The 20,870-nt window shown below is 42.1% G+C and overlaps 1 protein-coding gene across 5 annotated transcripts in view; it reads right to left on the reverse strand.

Annotated features, from left to right (window-relative positions):
* Nucleotides 1–769: 769 nt before the first annotated feature.
* Nucleotides 770–20,870, reverse strand: part of POLR1B (RNA polymerase I subunit B) — a 35,470-nt gene continuing 15,369 nt past the window's right edge. For 3 of the 5 annotated variants that reach the window (XM_063616628.1, XM_055243109.2, XM_055243110.2), the window contains 8 exons: nt 19,494–19,665; nt 17,997–18,278; nt 12,798–12,931; nt 8,873–9,043; nt 8,110–8,266; nt 4,266–4,462; nt 3,213–3,466; nt 770–2,200 (listed from right to left, as the gene is read on the reverse strand). In XM_063616628.1, coding sequence (XP_063472698.1) covers nt 1,318–2,200; nt 3,213–3,466; nt 4,266–4,462; nt 8,110–8,266; nt 8,873–9,043; nt 12,798–12,931; nt 17,997–18,278; nt 19,494–19,665 — 2,250 coding nt within the window. In that variant the 3' untranslated portion in view covers nt 770–1,317. Of the gene's footprint in view, nt 2,201–3,212; nt 3,467–4,265; nt 4,463–8,109; nt 8,267–8,872; nt 9,044–10,097; nt 10,233–12,797; nt 12,932–17,996; nt 18,279–19,493; nt 19,666–20,870 lie in introns of all 5 variants that reach the window. The other 2 variants (XM_055243108.2, XM_055243111.2) reach the window with 2 other exon arrangements.

Below are 20,870 nucleotides of genomic sequence, written 5' to 3' on the forward strand. Positions count from 1 at the left end.
GTCAGAATATTTGCAGAAAAAAGTTATTATGGCCAAAGAATGGAACAACTTAAATACACAGGGGATGGTAAATCCATACAATAAAATACTGTACACAAGAAAGAAAACGTAAGTGGCACTCTACACACTGCTATGAAAGCAGATCAATATAAAAGCAGAAAAAAGCCAAGTATAGAAGTGTAGACTAAATATAAAATACTCACCGGAGGCCAGGCACAGTGGCTCACACCTGTAATCCTAGCACTTTGGGAGGCCGAGGTGGGTGGATCACTTGAGGTCAGGCTTTTTAAGACAGGGTCTTCCTATATTACCCAGGCTGTCCTTGAACTCCTGCACTCAAATGATCCTCCCATCTTAGCCTCTCAAATAGCAGGGACTACAGATGCACACACCATGCCTGGCTTCCAAAATGGATGAATCTTATTTCACTATGCTAAGTGAAATAAGCCAGTCACAGGACAAATATTGCATGATCCCACTATATGAGATATCTATAATAGTCAAACTCGTAGAAACAGGGTAGAAGGGTGGTTGCTAGGGGCCAGGGAAATGGAGAGTTGTTCAACAGGTATAAAGCTTCAGTTATGCAAGACAAGTAAGGTCTAAAGATCTGTTGTACAACATGGTGCCTGTAATTAACAATACTATATTGTACACTTAAAGATTTGTTAAGAGGGTAGGTCTTGAGTTAAGTGTTCTTACCACAGAAGACAAAACAAAAACTCAACAGCAACCAAAAAGCAAAAAACAAAGGGCAGGAGGAAACTTGTGGAGATGACAGATATGTTTATTACCCTGATTGTGGCGATGGTATCAAAGTTGTGTGCATATAGTCAAACCCATCAAATTGTATTCATTAAATATGTAACAACTGTACTTCTATAAAGCTGGTAAAAAACACTGTACCTGTTTTTACTTCAATGTGGCTATAAGAAAATATAAAATTACATTATATTACAGCTTGCATTCTGTTTGTATAGATGGATTAACAGGTGTGTGACAGTCACTGCCTGCTGAGAGCAGGGTGTAGGGAACCTGGGGTTGGAAAGGAGACTTGTCACTGCATGCTCTTCCATTTATCAATATTTCATATTTTGAGAAGACATGAAATTTTCGAACAAAGATACAGAAAATCACTGTCAATAGTTAATCTACCAGAGATATTCAGAAACCTTGCGTTCTTGGTTTTCAGGTCTTGGTTGAGAGTTCTAACACCCTTGAAAAATCTCGAGAGTAACCTGGTAATATCTTCATTGAACTAAAATTACATTTTGCTTTAATCTGATAGTCCTCTTAATCCAAAAGGTCAACATCAAGTTAAACAACATCCAGTTTCACTTTGATGTTCATAGCTGCCAGTTCAGCTACAAAATACCGAAAAACATAAGGCACAGAAACAGTATCGATAGTGTCACTGCGATTACACAGAGTACAGTTGTATTTTCTGTTGCGCATGGCAGACCAAGAAGGGGGTGGCTTCTCCAACAGTGGAGAGAGTAAACTGCCACACTTCACACACACATGGGCTACCGACCGATCCGAGCAGTTGAAGAGGCGGTCATGAAGGAGAAAAGATGTACCGTGAGCTAAAAGCGCATCCCGTTCCATCTCCCCAAAACGGATTCCACCCTGGACATTTCTTCCCCCAACAGGCTGGTTGGTGACTCTGTCTCGGGCTCCAGTTGTCCTTACTTGAAATTTGTCTGAGACCATATGGCGTAAGCGCTGATAATAAACCACTCCTATGAAGATGTCTGCTTCCAGTTCTAGCCCACTGATGCCACTATATAACCTCTCGGTGCCGTGGAAATTGTAGCCAGCAGCCTTTAACATCTCACCAAAGTATTCTAAGGCCGAGTTCTCCTCTGAGAAGATGAAGGGTGTAGCATCATGGCAGAGACCATGCAAAGCTGCAGACTTCCCGGCCATACTCTCAATTAACATCCCAATGGTCATGCGGGATGGAAAACCATGGGGATTGAACAGAATGTCTGGGACCATCCCACTCTCAGTAAAAGGCATGTCCTCAGCTGGCCACAATCTGCTTAAAATGCCCTTCTGCCCATGGCGACTGGCAAATTTATCTCCGATAGTTGGGTTCCGAGGCACTCTCATAGTGATGCAAACACACTTGAATTTTCCACTCCCAGTGTCATTACTGCACACTTTGATGTTATCCACAACACAATTTTCTTTACTCCTAGGAAAAAGTAAACCGTATAAGGTCAACCTATTTGTTTAAACTTACAGAGATAAGTTTCGTTGATATAATTAGTGCTTCATAAAGGATATTTGTAAAACTTTTTTTTTTTCTTTTTATGAGACAGGGTCTCACTCTGCTGCCCAGGCTGGAATGCGGTGGTGTGATTACAGCTTACTGCAGCCTTGACTTTCCAGGTTCAAGCAATCCTCCCACCTCAGCCTCCTGAGTAGCTGGGACTACAGCTATATGCCAGTAGGCCTGGCTAATCTTTAAATTTTTTGTAGAGATAGGGTCCCACTACATTGCCTAGACTGGTCATGAACTCCTGTGCTTAAGGGATCCTCCTGTTTTGGTCTCCCAAAGTGTTGGGATTGCAGGTGTGAACTACTGTGCCTGGCCTGCAAAACTCATTCTTGCCTTTATTCTCCAATACAAACAGAGATGGTATGAATAGAGTTATTGGTGATACTCACTACAGAATTATGTTCATCTGAAAGAAAACTAGCAACAAAGGCAACTGAAAAATTATTATGAAGGCCTACTGAAATAAATTATATTGTAAAATAAACTAAAATAAGACATTTCTAATAAGAGGTATGAGCTCAACATTTTGGCTAGGAAACATTGCTAACATTGTATATGAGAAAGATGACAAAGTTTGGATAATACAGTTTTTAAAAAAAGCACAAATAGGCCAAGCACGGTGGCTCACGCCTGTAATCCTAGCACTTTGGGAGGCTGAAGCAGGTGGGTCACCTGAGCCCAGGAGTTCGAGACCCGCCTGGGCAACATGGCGAAACCGTCTCTATTAAAAATACAAAAAATTAGCTGGGCATGGTGGTCCATGCCTGTAGTCCCAGCTACTTGAAGGCTGAGGCGAGAGGATTGCTTGAGTACGGGAGGTGGAGGGTGTAGTGAGCTGAGATCACTCCACTGCACTCCAGCCTGGCTGACACACTGAGACCCCGTCTCAAAACAAAAACAAACCAGCTTGGATACCCAAACTTACTTATAGTACATCACAAAACTTTCCCCGGTGTTGAGGTTTAGGTAGCTGTAATACGGATCTCCATACTGCAGTTTTGCTCCTATAAACGGCAATCCATCGTCATCTAACTTCTGCAAAACCCGTGGGTCACCAGGTTTGATTCCAAACACCAGGCTACTATCTCCTTGTTTAATTTTTTCAGAGAGGTCTATGAACTCAGACTTGTAGACACTTCCATGGGCAAAGCCTCGTTCCCAAGAGGCCTTATTCACAATCTGTGAAGTAAAAGAATCATTAAAAGACTGAGGCCAAGTGAGGATTTTCAAAATAAAACTAGGTGGGACTCTAATACTTGGTTTAGGATAACTGGCATCACATTTTAACTTTCCTCACATTTTCCAAATCACTGATACTAACTACAAAAACCCAGACATGGCCGGGCACGGTGGCTCACGCCTGTAATTCCAGCACTTTGGGAGGCCAAGGCAGGCAGATCACTTGAGGTCAGGAGTTCGAGACCAGCCTGGCCAACATGGTGAAACCCCATCTCTACTAAAAATACAAAAATTAGCCAGGCATGGTGACGGGTCCCTGTAGTCCCAGCTACTCGAGAGGCTGAGGCAGGAGAATTGCTTGAACCCAGAAGGTGGAGGTTGCAGTGAGCCAAGATCGTGCCACTGCACTCTAGCCTGGGCAACAGAGCAAGACTCTGTCTCAAAAATAAAAAACAAAAAACAAACAAACAAAAAACAAGAAAAAAACCCAGGCACACAGAAATAGCTTAAAATCTAATCATACTTAAATATAAAAGGTAGATAGATCCAAAACCAAACTTCAAAATTTACTCATAATATGCACTCAAATATGCAAGACATATGTGTAACTGAATATTTAGTGGATATTCCTCAAGGCTTGCCCACTTTCAACTTAGACTAAGAACTAATCATTTAATAGAACATCACGTGCCAAATACTAGGTACTTGGGTACACAAAAATATTCCTTCAGTGATTTCACAGTAAACAAACAAGTTAAAAAATAAAAAGATTGGAACAACATTTCCCGGTAAAACTTACCATGGCATCTTCCATATCATAGCCAGTGTAAGAAATCACAGCAACGATGGCATTGGTCCCAATTGGATAGTTATCCATGTCATAATAATCATACATGGAGGGTCTCACCAAGGGACTCTGAGGAGTCTGAAGACGATACAGTTTGTTATCCGATCGGTCTTGATAAGTGAGAAGTGGAAAGCCCATAGTTTGCTTACCTACATGGAGAAAAACCATCCTAGCATTTTCTGCTTCTTTCATCTTGATTATAGGTGTCATACACAACACTGGAAACAACTAAATATTCATCAGAGGAAAATGAATAAATAAATAATCATGGTAGTTATGCTTACTTTAGACTAATACATAAGCTGTGAAAATGAAGTAAACCTAAATGTATCAATGTGACCAGACCAGGAAAACCATGCTGAGTGGGAGAAAGTGCAGACTGACATTTAATACGATACGATTTATGTGCATTTGCAACACACCCCAAACAATTCTATACTTAGTTTATGGATACATGTATGATGTAATAAAAGCTTTAAAAAGGGACAGAAAGGCAGTACACAAATTACAGGATATCACTACTGGGGGAGAAAAGTGGATAGTAATTATTATGTAATTAGATTACTTTCTTACAGCGGAATATGTATTTAATTCTAGGTAGTGGAGCATGGGGTGAGATTCCTCTGTGTACTACCTCACAGTATAGAGAATCATTTTAGAACAAAATGATTTTAAAATATAAATACATACAAATGAAATTTTTTAAAAAAATTATAGACTTAGAGCTTCCAGTAATAAAGGGCTACTCTTACAAGACCACCCTTAACACATAAGTATAAGACGCAGACCCCCAACTACACATATAGCACTGGAGAGTAACCAAAAGCTGTCAGAAGCTGAGAAGATTTTTTACTTGGACAAAAGGAACCACACTGGGTGAATTTCCAGGTTTTTAAGTATTTATGTATTTATTTTTGCCTTATGGCCCAGTGTGGCAGCTACAACTTAGATAGAAACCCACAGTCTTACTGGCTTGAAGAACCAGGAAATAGAGTTCTGAGCATGACAACAATTGGGAAGGGGGAACATTTCAGAAATGAGAGAACCACAAAGGGAGACCCTTAAATTCAGCATATAAATTGGGTCCAAATCTTTGGTGGACTCCCGAACTATGCATGCATGGGACAGATCACAGCAGCCCACCTAAGGCTGAAGAATGTACTTCAACTGCCATGTTCACCAAGTTAAGTACCAGTGAAAACTAAAAACCAATCCTCTTCCCCTGGAGAATTTTTGGTGACATGCACTGAGCCAGGTGATGGACTGTGTATTAAGAAGGAAAGACATAAAATGAAAAGAATTAAAACGTAATTGAAGGTCAAACACCACACTAAAAACAAAACCAATCCTCTTCAGAGGACCTTAACAGGATCCAGGGTTTAAAACATATTCCTTGCAATGTTCATAATACAATCCAATATTACTGGGCATACAAAGAAATGGTGAAACTTGGCTTATACTCAAAGAGACTGATACTGAGATGACCCAGACATTGGAATCTGCAGATAATGATTTTACAACACCCATCATATAAAACTATGCTCAAAATATAAAGGAAAACATGCCCACAATGAATGAAGATAAGAAATCTTAGAGAAGAAGGAAACTGTAAAAAAAGAAACAAGTCAGGCCAGGCGCAATGGCTCATGCCTGTAATCCCAGCAGTTTGGGAGGCAGAGGCGGGCAGATCACTTGAGGTCAGGAGTTTGAGACCAGCCTAGCCAACATGATAAAACCCTGTCTCTACTAAAAATACAAAAAATTAGCTGGGCATGGTGGCACATGCCTGTAATCTCAGCTACTCAGGAGGTGGAAGCAGGAGAATCGCTTGAACCGGGGAGGCAGAGGTTGCAGTGAGCCAAGATCGTGCCACTGCACTCCAGCCTGGGTGACAGAGCGATACCCTGTCTCGAAAAAAAAAAGAAACAAGTAGAAGTGCTGGACTTGAAAAATACAGTCATGCACGGCATAACAATGTTTTAGTCAATGCAGGATGGCATATATACTATGGTGATCCCATATTTTTACTGTACCTTTTCTATGTTTAGCTACACAAATCCTTGCCATTGTCTTACAACTGTAGACAGTACACAGTACAGTTACATGCCACCCAGGTTTGTAGCCTAGGAGCAACAGGCTATACCATATACCAGCTTTGTAGTAGTCTCTGCCATCTAGGTTTGTGTAAGTTCACTCTATGATGTTCACACTATGACAAAATCACATACGACTCACTTCTTCGAAGGTATCCCTGTCATTAAGGGCACAAGACTGTAAGCGAAAATTCAGTAGAAGACAGAATAAAAAGTGACTGTGATAATAGGTCAATAAAAATAATCCAATCTGGGCCAGGTGCAGTGGCTCACACCTGTAACCCCACCATTTTGGGAGGCTGAGGCAGGCAGATCACTTGAGGTCAGGAGTTTGAGACTAGCCAGGCCAACATGGTGAAACTCTGTCTCTACTAAAACACAAAAATTAGCTGGGCATGGTGGTGTGTGCCTATAATCCCAGCTCCTTGGGAGGCTGAGGCAGGAGAATTTATTGAACACGGGAGGCAGAGGTTGCAGTGAGCCGAGATCGTGCCACTGCACTCCAGTCTGGGCAACAAAGCGGGACTCCACCTCGGAAAAAAAAAGATCCAATCTGAAGAAAATAAAGAAAAAAGAGAACAGAAACTCAATGTCTTATGGAACAATATCAAAAGGTTTAAATATATGAATAATTGATAGAAGGGGAGGAAAGAGAGAAAAGGATAGGAGCAATGTTTTTAAAAATAATGACAGAAGAGTTTAGCAATTTAATTAAATTAAAAAAAAAAACAAATAAACAAATTTGAGGCCGGGCGCAGGGGCTCACGCCTGTAATACAGCACTTTGGGAGGCCCAAGTGGGCAGGTCACCTGAGGTCAGGAGTTCGAGACCAGCCTGGCCAACATGGTGAAACCCCACCTCTACTAAAAATACAAAAATTAGCTGGGTGTGGTGGTGAGTCCCTGTAGTCCCAGCTACTTGGAAGGCTGAGGCAGGAGAATCACTTGAACCCAAGAGACAGAGGTTGCAGTAAGCCGAGATCACACCACTGCACTCCAGCCTGGGAGATAGAGTGAGACTCTGTCTCAAAAAAAAAAAAAAAAGAAACACACTATATTCAGAAGACTGCTGCCTTCTAACTAGAAATGACAGAGACTAAGAAGAGACAGTGTAACAACAACTTTTAAGTGTTGGAAGAAAAATAACTGTCAACTCAGAATTGTATATCCAGTGAAAGATTCCTTCAAGTGAAGCAAAATAAAGACATTTTCAGATAAATGAAAACCAAGAGAATTTGTGGCCAGCAACCTGCACTATAAAAAAATGCTAAAGAAAGATTATCAGGCTGAAGGAAAATTGTATGCAAAGAAAACTTGAATCTTGCAGCAGGAATGAAGAGGACTGGAAGTGATAAATATGCGGGTGACTATAATTGCTTGTATTCTTCAAAAAATCAAATAATAAGACCTCAGGCACACCCAAATCTATGGACACTCTATACCTTTTTCTTCAAAAATGTCAATGTCAAAGACAAAGAATGGTTCAAGATTTGTCATAAATTACAGGAAACTAAATAGACATGCCAACTAAATATAATAAGTGATCCTGGGCTGGTTGCTTGTGGCACAGAAAAAAAATAAACTTGCCATAAACTGTATTTTTGGAACAAATGGTCAGCATATGTAAATAAGGACAATAAAAGAGTATGCTAGTATCAAGTTTACTTTCCCGATTGTGACTATAACATCATCCCTCTTCCTTACCCATCTGGCACTGGTACATGTTCCGGGGACTCTGGTTGTGATCAGAGAAAGGGATGAAGTTGGCAATCACACTCAGCAGGCTGTGTGGAAAGAGTTCCTGGTGTGTGGTAACTCCAGCAAAAACCTCATCCTCAAAGATAGCGACATTCATGAAGATCTGGAAGAGCAGGTGTCCAAGGCACAAAATAACGGCAACTGCTTACACATTTACTCTTACCATTTCTCAGAGTTCAGTACTCAAAGACTCAAGAGAAAACCATCCCCACCCAGCATCATGAGTGCTGAAGGGATCAACTGGGAAGCACAGGGAAGCAACCAGTTAGAAATACCACTTGCTTTACATATCTCACTCTAAATCTACCCCAGACCAATTGTGAAGGGGAATAGAAAGAAAAATTTTTAAGTAGCACAAAGCCTATAATTTTGCAACTGCAAATATGTAGGCAAAGACTGAGTGTGAAGCTAATGGAATGTTTTCACTTCACGGCTGAGGCAGAGCCAGGTACAAAGGAGTTCTGGGAGCTAGACAAGATGGGAGGCAGGTCATGTGACCACCAACCCTCTCTCAGGTTCTGTGGAGTGAGATCAGACATGGAAACTAATCTATGCTGATCACAGAGGAGGTAGAAAGTCTGACTTTCTTTCAAATGTCCAACTGTTGTTATAACACTAACAACCCTTTAAAAAGGAAGGGTTAAGTCTCTGAAAGTTGCACACTATACAAACAAGCACATACACTCATCCATCACACATATGTATTTACCTGTTCCATAGTTCCAATTAGCTCTTCTTTGCCCATTTCCAAGTTCTGCACAGGCCGTACCAGTCTACAAGGAGTGGTAAAAAGGAACAATCCTGGGTACAGACTTGGTTTTCCTGTCATGGGTATAAGGACCACTTCCATCCAGGGAGGAATTCTTTTCTCTCTCAACACCTGTTTTTAACAAAAACAGAGTTTAACAAACCTGTCCCACAGCCATGGCTGTCACTGCCAGTCTTATGCCCCATGGAATACCACTCATCCACACTCAGCCATGGTAAAAGCCCTACTTCCTTGGGTGCTCACCCCAGCTAGCAGGCAAATCACTAACTACTGAGGCTAAGGATAAAGCACACCATGAATGCATGTGTTGATACACACGTGTCCTCTGTGATCTAAAATACAGTAGATTACTGGTTTTATTTGTAAATTTAATAAACCAAAATCTCATGGGTGGGCCAGGGGTGGCTTATACCTGTAATCCCAGCACTTTAGGAGGCCTAAGTGGGTGGATCACATGAGCCCAGAAGTTCAAGACCAGCCTGGGCAACATGATGAAAACCCGTCTCTACAAAAATTAAAAAATTACCTGAGTGTGGTGGTATGTGCCTGTAGTCCCAGCTACTTGGGACGCTGAGGTGGGAGAATCACTTGAGCCCAGGAGGTTGAGGCTGCAGTGAGCCATGATCATGCCACTGCACTCCAGCCTGGGTGACAGAGTGACCCTGTCTCAAAAACAAAACAAAAAAACTCCAACAAACTCCTGGGTGAAAGGAGAAATAAAAAATGACAGAAACCTGAAAACAACAACAACAACAACAACAAAAAACCCATGTGTCAGAACTCATGGGGATTCACAGCTAAATGCATTATCATTAAAAATGAGAGGATGTTTGGTGGAGGGGAACACGGGGAGACGTTGGTCAAAGAGTATAAAGCTTCAGTTATGCAACAGAATTAAGTTTCTGGAGATCTCATGTACATCATGTGACTATGGTTAAGAATACTATATTGCATGCTTGAAATTTACTAAGCAAGCAGATCTTAAGTGTCCTCATCCCCTGACCCTCCACAATGCTAACCAAAAAAAAGAGAATGAAAATAAATTCTCTATAAAAAAGACAAAATCTGAGACTAATGAGGCAGGCAGCTCATTTGAGGTCAGGAGTTCGAGACCAGCTGGGGCAACATGGAGAAACTCCATCTCTACTAAAAATACAAAAATTACCCAGGTGTGGTGGTGTGCACCTGTAATCCCAGCTACTTGGGAGACTGAGGCAGAATTGCTTGAACCTGGGAAGCAGAGGCTGCAGTGAGCCAAGATCACACCATTGCACTGCAGCCTGGGCGACAGAGCAAGACTCTGCCTTAAAAAAAAAAAAGGAATGAGTGTTTAATGGTTACAGAGTTTCAATTTGTGATGACAAGAAAGTTCTGAAGATGGTGATGACTGCGCAGCATGAATGTACTTAAAACCCTGAACTGTACACTAGATCAAATCTCATACACTCTCTGAGCATCGAAATAAGTAGTAACAGAATATTCACAAAATTAAACAAGCATCTATAAATCTAGGCTAACACAAATAAATGAAAAACTAATAGAAAAGAAAGCCCTCCCTTACAGAATAGCAACTAATAAACATAGAAAAAATGCTGGTGGGGGAAAACACCATGTGGTAACCATCACAGTAATATTAACTCAGCAAAGAACCAGCAATGGAATAGTAATTCAGCTAATAATTCATCAACTAGTGGGTGAATATATGAAGAAAGGGGGCTCCACATAGCTTTCAGCTATCTCTCCACAAGTTACTTATTACAGAGAAAAACAGAAACTGTACAGTGTATTAACCTAAAGAACACAACTTTGAAGGGATCAGTTAACATGAGTCGTAACAGGACAAACCAATGTCATGTGCTTCCTGAAATATCTTGAATCTCATCATGAGGAAGCAAAACATAAACCTAAATTACAGGAGACCTGTGATTCCCAGCACTTCGGGAGGCCAAGGCAGGTGGATCACTTAAGGTCAGGAGACCAGCCTGACCCTAATGGTGAAACCCTACCTCTACTAAAAATAAAAAAAATTAGCCGGGCGTGGTGGTACACACCTGTAGTCTCAGCTACCAGGGAGGCTGAGGCACAAGACTCTGACTCAAAAAAATAAAAATAAAAGACTGGTGGTTGGCAGCATCTAGGTGGCTTCAGGATGGGGCTTGTCACCAGGAAGACCAAGCCAGGATTAGAGGATTGGGACTTTCAGCCCCACCCTCAACCTCCAGGAAGGGGATAGGGGCTGGAGGTTAAGCTAATCACCAATGGCCAATGATTCCATCAGTCATCCTATGTAATAAAGCCTCCATAACAACCCAAAGGACTGGGTCAGGGTAGCCAGGCACAGTGGTACAGTCCTGTGGTCAGGCTGCTTGGGAAGCTGAGGTGGGAGGATCACTTAAGCCTGGGACATTAAGGGTGCACGGAGCTGTGATTGTGCCACTGCACTCCAGCCTGGGCAACAGAGTGAGACCCGTCTCTTTAAAAAAAAAAGAAAAGAAAAAAGAGAACATTACTGAGACAGCTGGTGGAATCTGAGTATCAACTATGGATCCCACCCACATGACCTTCTCTGATTTTCATAAATGTACTGTGGTTATTGAAGAGAAAGTCCTTGTTCTTAGAAAAAGTATGCTAAAATCTTTATGGAAAATGGGACAATGTCTCAATACTGCTCTCAAATGGTTCAAAAGAAAAAAATTATAAAGAGCATACAGAAGATAAAGCATGTGGGGCAAAGCATAGCAACGGGTGGATCTGGGTAATGTGTATACAGGGGGGTCCCATGTAACATCTTTGCTCTAAGTGTAAAATTATATCAAATGAGCCACAATTCCACTTAACAGGAATATACTCAAAAGAATTAAAAGCACAAGGACTTAAATAGATATTTGTACACTCATGTTCACAGCAGCATTATTTGCAATGACCAAAAGGTAGAAACAACCCAAGTGTCCAACAGAGCACTTAAATTAATAACTAAATTTAGTTTAAACATTTAAACATTTTTTTAAAAATGAAAACATAGGGCTGGGCGCGGTGGCTCATGCCTGTAATCCCAGCACTTTGGGAGGCCGAGGTGGGTGGATCACCTGAGATCGGGAGTTCGAGACCAGCCTGACCAACATGGAGAAACCCCCGTCCCTACTAAAAATACAAAATTAGCCAGGCGTGGTGGCACATGACTGTAATCCCAGCTACTCGGGAGACTGAGGCAGGAGAATCGCTTGAACCTGGGAGGCGGAGGTTGCAGTGAGCCGAGATCGCGCCACTGCACTCCAGCCTGGGCAACAAGAGCAAACTCTGTCTCAAAAAATAAAATAAAATAAAAACATAGAACAGAAAATAAACAACAAACTTAGCCTGTTGCCAAAGGACAATTCTTTCAGTGGCCATTATCAAAGCAACAAATACTCTTCGCTAGGAGGAAATCTCAAAGATAAGTTATTCAAAGAATGTCATTCTACTTTTTAAAAATATATTTTCAAAACCTAGGAGGCAATGGGGTATAACTTCTACCTTGCATATTTTGAATATTATTGAAATATCTGTATTTTGAGATCCCTTATATGCCACTAGTATTAAGAAGGTGAAAAAAAGTTAAAATTAGTTAGATAAGCAGACTGAGGTGCCTCAATGAAACTACCAAAGAATGTATATGGGTCAAATATCTGTCACTGACCCCTATCGATGAGGCCAGTATAAGGCAAGCCTCTGTCACAAGAGGGAATGCACAGGCATTCTGGACATTGTGACCCCCTGACCACTTGATCACTCTACTCTAGACCGCCCAGGGGTTAACCCCAAAACTAGAAAGGAACTGAAAACCTAAGGCCAAGGGATAGGACAATTCACAAAGCCTCAAGCCCACCTTAAAATGACGAAGAGAATCTGCGATGCCTGAAGCAATCTCCTTATCCACCCAGCCAACCATGACGCCGTCCAGCAGGACAGGGTAGCACTCACTGTATGGTCGGTGCGGAGCTCCATCAACGGGAGTGACCCCTGGTAAAGGGAACAAACAGCACAATCACATCAGAATGCTGCATCCAACATGCCAGATTCCCTCCAGATGGGGTCAACAGCTGCTGTATCAGTTCAGATATCAAATTATCCTTGTCTCTAAAACAGGTACAGGCATTATTTCTTTTAATTGCACTTCACAAATATTTCAAGCAGGCTTATCAATGCCGTTTTTCCAACAAAAAGTGTTCCCTTTGTGTCTCTGTGCTGGCATTTTGGTAATTCTTGCAATATTTCAAATATTATTATTATTATATCTGTTATGGTGATCTGTGATTAGTGATCTCTGATGTTACTACTGTACTTGTAGATGTGGTAGAAATAGCAAGACAACTAGAATTAGAAGTAGAGCCTGAAGCTGTGAGTGAATTGCTGCAATCCCATAATCAAATTGGGTTTTGATTATAATCAAATTATGGATGAGGAATTGCTTCTTAGAGGATGAGCAAAAAAAATGTGTTTGTTTTGTTTTGTTTTTGAGACAGGGTCTTGCTCTGTCACCCAGGCTGCAGTGCAGTGGCATGATCATGTCTCACTGCAACCTCAACCTCTTGGATTCAAGCAGTCCTCCCACCTCAGCCTCCCGAGTAGCTGACAGGTGTGTGTCATCATGCTTGGCTAATTAAAAAAAATTTTTTTTTTTGTAGAGACAGGGTCTCCCTATGTTGCCTAGACTGGTCTCGAACTCCTGGGCTCAAGCAATCCTCTTGCCTTGGCCTCCCAAAGTGCTGGAATTACAGGCCTGAGCCACTGTGCCCAGCAGAAACGGTTTCTTGAGATGGGATCTCAAGAAATGAGAAGATGCTGTAAACATTGTTGAAATGACAATACAGGATTTAGATTATTTCATAAACTTAGTTGATAAAACAGCGGCAGGGTTTGAGGGGACTGACTGCAACTTGGAAATAATCTCCTCTGTGGGTAAAATGCTATCAAACAGCATCACATGCTACAGAGAAATCTTTCATGAAAGGAAGATTCAATTGGTGTGGCAAACTTCTTTGTTTTATTTTAAGAAATTGTCACAGGCCGGGCGCGGTGGCTCATACCTGTAATCCCAGCACTTTGGGAGGCAGAGGCGGGTGGATCACGAGGTCAGGAGATCGAGACCATCCTGGCTAACACAGTGAAACCCTGTCTCTACTAAAAATACAAAAAAATTAGCTGGGCGTGGTGGCAGGTGCCTGTAGTCCCAGCTACTCGGGAGGCTGAGGCAGGAGAATGGCGTGAACCTGGGAGGCGGAGCTTGCAGTGAACCGAGATCACGCCACTGCACTCCAGCCTGGGTGACAGAGCAAGACTCTGTCTAAAAAACAAAAAAAAGAAATTGCCACAAGCCAGCTGGGTGCAGTCACTCACACCTGTAATCCCAGCACTTTGGGAGGCCAAGGCGGGCAGATCACCTGAGGTCAAGAGTTCGAGACCAACTTGACCAACATGGAGAAACCCCGTCGCTACTAAAAATACAAAAAAAATTATCCAGGCATGATGGTGCATGCCTGTGGTCCCAGCTACTCAGGAGGCTGAGGCAGGAGAATCGCTTGAACCCAGGAGGCAGAGGTTGCAGTGAGCTGAAATCGTGCCATTGCACTCCAGCCTGGGCAAGAGCGAAACTCTGTCTCAAAAAAAAAAGACATTGTCACAAGCCATCCTAAACTTCAGCAACCACCGCCTGGATCAGTCAGCAGCCAGCAACACTGAGGCAAGACCTTCCACCAGCAAAAAGATTACAACTTACTGAAGGATCAGATGATTTAATATTTTTTAGCAATAAAGTATTCTTAAAATTGAAATATTTACAGCATAGTGTAAACATAACTTTCATATGCACTGTGGGAAACCGAGAAATTCATGTGGCTCACTTTATTGCAGCGCTCTGGAACCAAACCTGCAATATCTCCGGGGTAAGCCTGAATGAAGGCTTTTGTATTGCTTGTGGAAGTTTAAATCGCTTCAGCAAGGACACACAGGAAAGAAGTAGCAAGGGAACAGGGGCCTATGGGAGGGAGCATTTCACTGTATGTCTTAATATTTTTATTTCTAAGCCACCTAAATGCATTAAATGCATTAACCCCCAAAATGTAATTACAGTTGCCGGGCGCAGTGGCTCACGCTTGTAATCCCAGCACTTTGGGAGGCCGAGGCGGGCGGATCACGAGGTCAGGAAATCGAGACCACGGTGAAACCCCGTCTCTACTAAAAAAAATACAAAAAATTAGCCGGGCGTGGGGGCGGGCGCCTGTAGTCCCAGCTACTTGGAGAGGCTGAGGCAGGAGAATGGCATGAACCCGGGAGGCGGAGCTTGCAGTGAGCCAAGATTGCGCCACTGCACTCCAGCCTGGGCGACAGAGCGAGACTCCGTCTCAAAAAAAAAAAAAAAAATGTAATTACAGTTGATCCTCATTATGTGCACATTTGCCTACTTGCTACATTATCTCTGTAACCACAAAATACTGGGGATGCTTTCAAAGTCATTTCAGAACATACAGCAAAAAACTTTTGAGTCCCCTGATGCAGACGCTCCCAGCAGCTGAAGTCAAACAAGACGATGCCATGCTTTCTTGTCAGATCATACTGTAAACAAGTGTCCCTTGCCCAGTCTGTTCACTGGCATGTTTTCAGCATTTTTGTGCTTTTTGTTGGTGTGATTTCACTGTTTAAATAACAGCTTCCAGGCCTGGCATGGTGGCTCACACCTGTAATCCCAGCACTTTGGGAGGCCAAGGCAGAAGGAATGCTTGAGGCCAGGAGTTTGAGACCAGCCTGGATAACATAGCAAGACCCCATCTCTACAAAAAAAAAAAAAAAATTGCCTCCAAGTGCAGCACTGAAGTGCTGCCTAGTGTTCATAAATGCAAAAAGGTTGTGATGTGCCTAACAGAAAAAAATGTGTGTTAGATAAGCCTATAATTACAGTGCTGTTGGCTGAGAATTCAATGTTACCACATGAACAATATACATTTTTAAAGTGTGTCTTTCAACAGAAACACACAAAATACAAGGCTACATATTGATGAGCTAACAAAAACGTTGTAACCCGAGGCTCCAAGGAACCTTGCCCTGTATTTCCCCTAGGCACAATGGTTCAATATTCACTGGTGACTTTAAAGATGAGTACTACAAATAATGAGAATCAACTAAGTAAAAAAAGAACACTCTTCCATGAACCATAAATACATTCTGAAGACATCAAGTGTTTGTTAGAGTGTCACAAGTTACCCACCTCATGTTTCATCTGTCACCACAATATGAACATCTCTATGGAAAGTTAGGTAGTGATTCTGTCTTCTTCTCCAGTGCCAGAGCAAAAAACCCTTCCCCATCTCTTTTTCTGCAGTTGGATATATTTTCTACCTCTCCGCTTTTTCTTTTCTCCTTTCTACCCTCTCCTGGACTTTGACATTTTGAATCACCAGTAACAAAATTCTTTTCCTCATAGAGGATAAATCTTCAAATTACACTGATTACATCTTCTGAATCTTGAGTATTTCTTGATTACTTTCTGTGGGGCCCTCTTCTTACAGGCAACTCTCTCTCTTTTTTTTTTTAGATGGGAGTCTCACTCTGTCACCCAGGCTGGAGTGCAGTGGTGCAATCTTGGTTCCCTGCAACCTCCACCTCCTGGATTCAAGCGATTCTACTGCCTCAGCTTCCTGAGTAGCTGGGACCACAGGCACATGCCACCACACCCAGCTAATTTTTTTGTGTGTGTATTTTTAGTAGAGATGGGGTTTCGCCATGTTGGCCAGGCTGGTCTTAAAACTCCTGACCTCAAGTGATCTGCATACCTCGGCTTCCCAAAGTGCTGGGATTACAGGCATGGGCCACCATGCCCGGCCAGGCCACTCTAACTGGGAGAAGTACTTTTAAGCAGAACTTTCCTGAGTCAATGCCCTTCTAGTTGCTTGAGAACACCTATCATCTGATCCCCATGAACTGGAAGTTTTACTGTATAAATATTAATCCCACTGAGGACCCTGTCCACAGACCACCACAGACAGAACATTTCTAGTCTCCAAATCATAAATGGAGAACCCCGGGACTAGAAGACTGCAGAGAAGGCTGACATCTTTAGGTATGAAGGTAAATTCAAACCAAGTATCAAGCCAAGCAGAGACAGAGACAGCAGCTTTAAGGTTATCAGGAAAAAAGGTTATGTATCTGATGACATCAGGGTAGACTGGAAAACCTCCTTTTAAACTGTCCTCCTGCAAACCAACACTGTTTTCTATTTAGAAATGCAAAGATCCACCAAGAGATGCAAGAAGAAATGACCCAAAAAACTACTCAATAGCTTCTATACTTCTAATATTAATGACTAGTCTATTTCAAATGCTTTGGCATCATTCTTATTCATTTATTTTTCATTTTGGAGATAGGATCTCACTTTCTCACCCAGTCTAAAGTGCAGCAGCGACACAATCACAGCTCACTGCAGCCTCAAACCCCTGGGCTCAAGCAATCCTCACTTCCATTATCTTTTTTTTTTTTTTCCCAAAGAAAACAAAACACCTATAACACTTAGTTTCTCCTGTTTTCACTTTCAAAGAATGCATTCAGCCTTCTATAGAGGAGCCAAGAAAGCAGCCCAACTCCTGCACAGAAGAGTAAAAAAGAATTCTTATAGAAAATCTCTGCTGAATCTCCAAAAGCAGCACAACTTAACAGGTTAAAAACCACGTAATCTTGGCCGGGCGCGGTGGCTCACAACTGTAATCCCTGCACTTTGGGAGGCCGAGGCAGGCACATCACGAGGTCAGGAGATCGAGACCATCCTGGCTAACACGGTGAAACCCTGTCTCTACTAAAAATACAAAAAATCAGCCAGGCATGGTGGCGAGCACCTGTAGTTCCAGCTACTCGGGAGGCTGAGGCAGGAGAATGGCGTGAACCCAGGAGGCGGAGCTTGCAGTAACCCGAGATCGCACCACTGCACTCCAGCCTGGGTGACAGAGCAACATTCCATCTCAAAACAAACAAACAAACAAAAAACAAAAAAATAAAAACACATAACCGAACAAGATGTTTATCACTGTACACTACATACCCAAGTTGCACAGTAAAGCTGGAATAGATGCCGTATACACAAACTGTGTGACAACCTCACATACGGCAGTTAGGTGGTTCATCAGGCCACAGGGCTCCCCGTCTGGGGTATGCACGGGACAAAGGAAGCCCCAGGACTCTGGCAGCAGCCTGCGTACTGTGGTGGTCCTCATCTTGGCAAAATCAGCCCCTCTGTGCACGCAGCGGAAATGGGAGAGGTAGCGTATGAAGTTCAGCTTGTCAGCCACAACACAAAGTCCAGAATCTTGTAGGAGGCCAAGACCTTGACAAAACAAAAGTCATTCAAAAATGGGCCAATCTTTTAAAAAACGGAAATTTTTGAGGCTTTATGACAACAAAACCTCAGAGCATTCTACAGATCATAGAATGAATTATTACAACATTTATTCTCCTAGCTCTGATGAGTGTAAAGAGTTAAGAAAAAATATGTAAAATAATCCCCAGATTTCACAAACTGTATTAGCCCCAACTATTCCCTGTCTCTTCTATGACCTCTTTTGTGGGTGAACATTAAATGAGTTAATAAAATAGCAAGTGGTTAAATTCATCTGAGAGGGTCAGATAATAGACAAGCAAGTAAGCAGGCTAATGAAAGCATCAGCATCAGTAACATGGGTTTAAAAAAAAAAAAAAAAAAAAAAGGCCAGGCACAGTGGTACATGCTATAATCCCAGCACTTTGGGAGGCCAAGGTGGGTGGTTCGCCAGAGCTCAAGAGTTCCAGACCAGCCTCGGCAGCATAGCGAAACCCCATCTCTACAAAAAATACAAAAATTAGCCAGGTGTGGTGGCTTGTGCCTGTAGTCACAGCTACTCGTGGGGCTGACGTGGGAGGATCACCTGAGCCCGGGAAGTCAAGGCTGCAGTGAGCCATGATCCTGCCACTGAACTCTCGACTGGGTGACAGAGTGAGACCCTGAATCAAAATAGAAAAAAAAAAAATTCTGGATTCCCAATTAACACTTTTTAAGTTTCTGGGGTCATTCTCTTTTTTGTTGAGACAGGGTCTCACTCTGTCACCAGGCTGGAGTACAGTGGTGCAATCACAGCTCACTGCAGCCTTGACCTCCTAGGCTCAAGCGACCCTCCTACCTTGGTCTCCCAAAGTGTTGGGATTACAGGCATGAGCCACCACACCTGGCCTCTCAGGTCACTCTGAGGCAAGGCAACTGGTTTAGAGATGGGCATGTACAGCAACCCATCCAGAATTCCTGTTAGGTAAGCCTTCCTCAGAGGTCTAAGTGGTCTTTCATTTTCTAGAAGGAAGCAGAAAAAATGTATTCGGTTATTTGAATTAAATTTTAGCTGTACGGACACCTTGTCTAAAGCCCTTCAGACCTACAGTTGTCCAAGTCATAGTTATGAGAAATTTACTTTTTTCGGGGGGTTTGCTTTTAAAAAGAACTCTCAGGGACAGGCAAATCTACACTAAGCAAATAATTTGAAAAACATAACTAAAACAATCTATTTAATTTTACCTGTTTTAGAACGCAGATTCCCAGTAGCAAAAAGGTATTCAAATGGTTTTGTAAGGTCTATTCCCATTGTAAAAATCCTCATCAAATTGTCAGTGTTCATGGAAACATTGGTCTTCTGAGCCTTCTTATCAAAAGCTATTTTAATAGACACTAACCAACCTTCCAGTTTTTCCTGAAATAAGAAAAAAAAATTAATATAAAATAGTATGTGAGCCAGGTGTGGTGGCTCACATCTATAATCCCAGGATTGGGTGGATTGCTTGAGACCAAAAGTTCAACATGAGACTGGGCAAAATGGTGAAACAAAACTCTGTCTACAAAAAATTCAAAAATTAGCCAGAAAGGGGTGGGGTGAGGGGGTGGGGTGTGCCTGTAGGTCCAGGTACTTGGGAGGCTGAGGCAGAAGGATCACTTGAGTCCAGGAGCCTAAGGTTTCAGTGAGCCATGATTGTGCCACTGCACTCCAGCCTGGGAAACAGGGCAAGACCCTTTTCTCAATAAAATAAAATAGTATGTGTTTCAATTATCACAAACTTCATATTTATTCCCATGTAATCTGTACAATCTTTAACAAAGGTCTACTAACATACATCAAAACCAAAAACCTGAAAGAGGGCTTTTCAGGTGCAGAAAGGATAGCTCTTCAGTGTGACACCCTCCTTCACCCATTATACTTGTTATATACCTAAAACCAATCCCACGAACTACACAGTCCATCTTAATCTATGCTGCCAACACTAAGTGAAACGGCTAAAGCAGCCTGCACAATTCCAAAATTACAGCTAGATTGGAGGAATCAGTTCTGGTATTCTGCAGCACTGTAGGTTGAATACAGTTAACTATATTTGTTGTATATTTTCTCACTGCAGCCTCAACCTCCTGGGTTCAAGGGATCCTCCTGCCTCAACCTCCTGAGTAAGGTGGGACCATAGGTATATGCCACCATGCCTGGCTATTTTTTTTGTAGAGATGGGGTCTCACTTTGTTGCCTAGGCTGGTCTCAAACTCCTGGGCTCAAGCAGTCCTCTTGCCTCAGCTTCCAAAGTGCTAGGATTACAGGCATGAGCCACCACACCCAGCCTTATTGTATATTTTCAAAAAGCTAGAAGAGGGGATTTTGAACGTTCACAACACAAAAAAAGATACATGTTTGAGGTGATTAATGTGTTAATTACTCTGATTTGATCATTATACATTATTTACATATATGGAAATATCACTGTATACCCGATAAATATGTACAGTTATTACATGTCAACTAAAAATAAAAGAAAAAAAGACTATACACCATCAGCGCTTTCTATGGGTGGTTCAGAAACCATTGAAAATACCTAACAGAATGTTTGAGATAGGTTCTCTCCTATATTTGATATTTGG

This window comes from Symphalangus syndactylus, chromosome 14, assembly GCF_028878055.3.
Source record: "Symphalangus syndactylus isolate Jambi chromosome 14, NHGRI_mSymSyn1-v2.1_pri, whole genome shotgun sequence".
In the NCBI taxonomy this organism is placed as follows: domain Eukaryota; kingdom Metazoa; phylum Chordata; class Mammalia; order Primates; family Hylobatidae; genus Symphalangus; species Symphalangus syndactylus.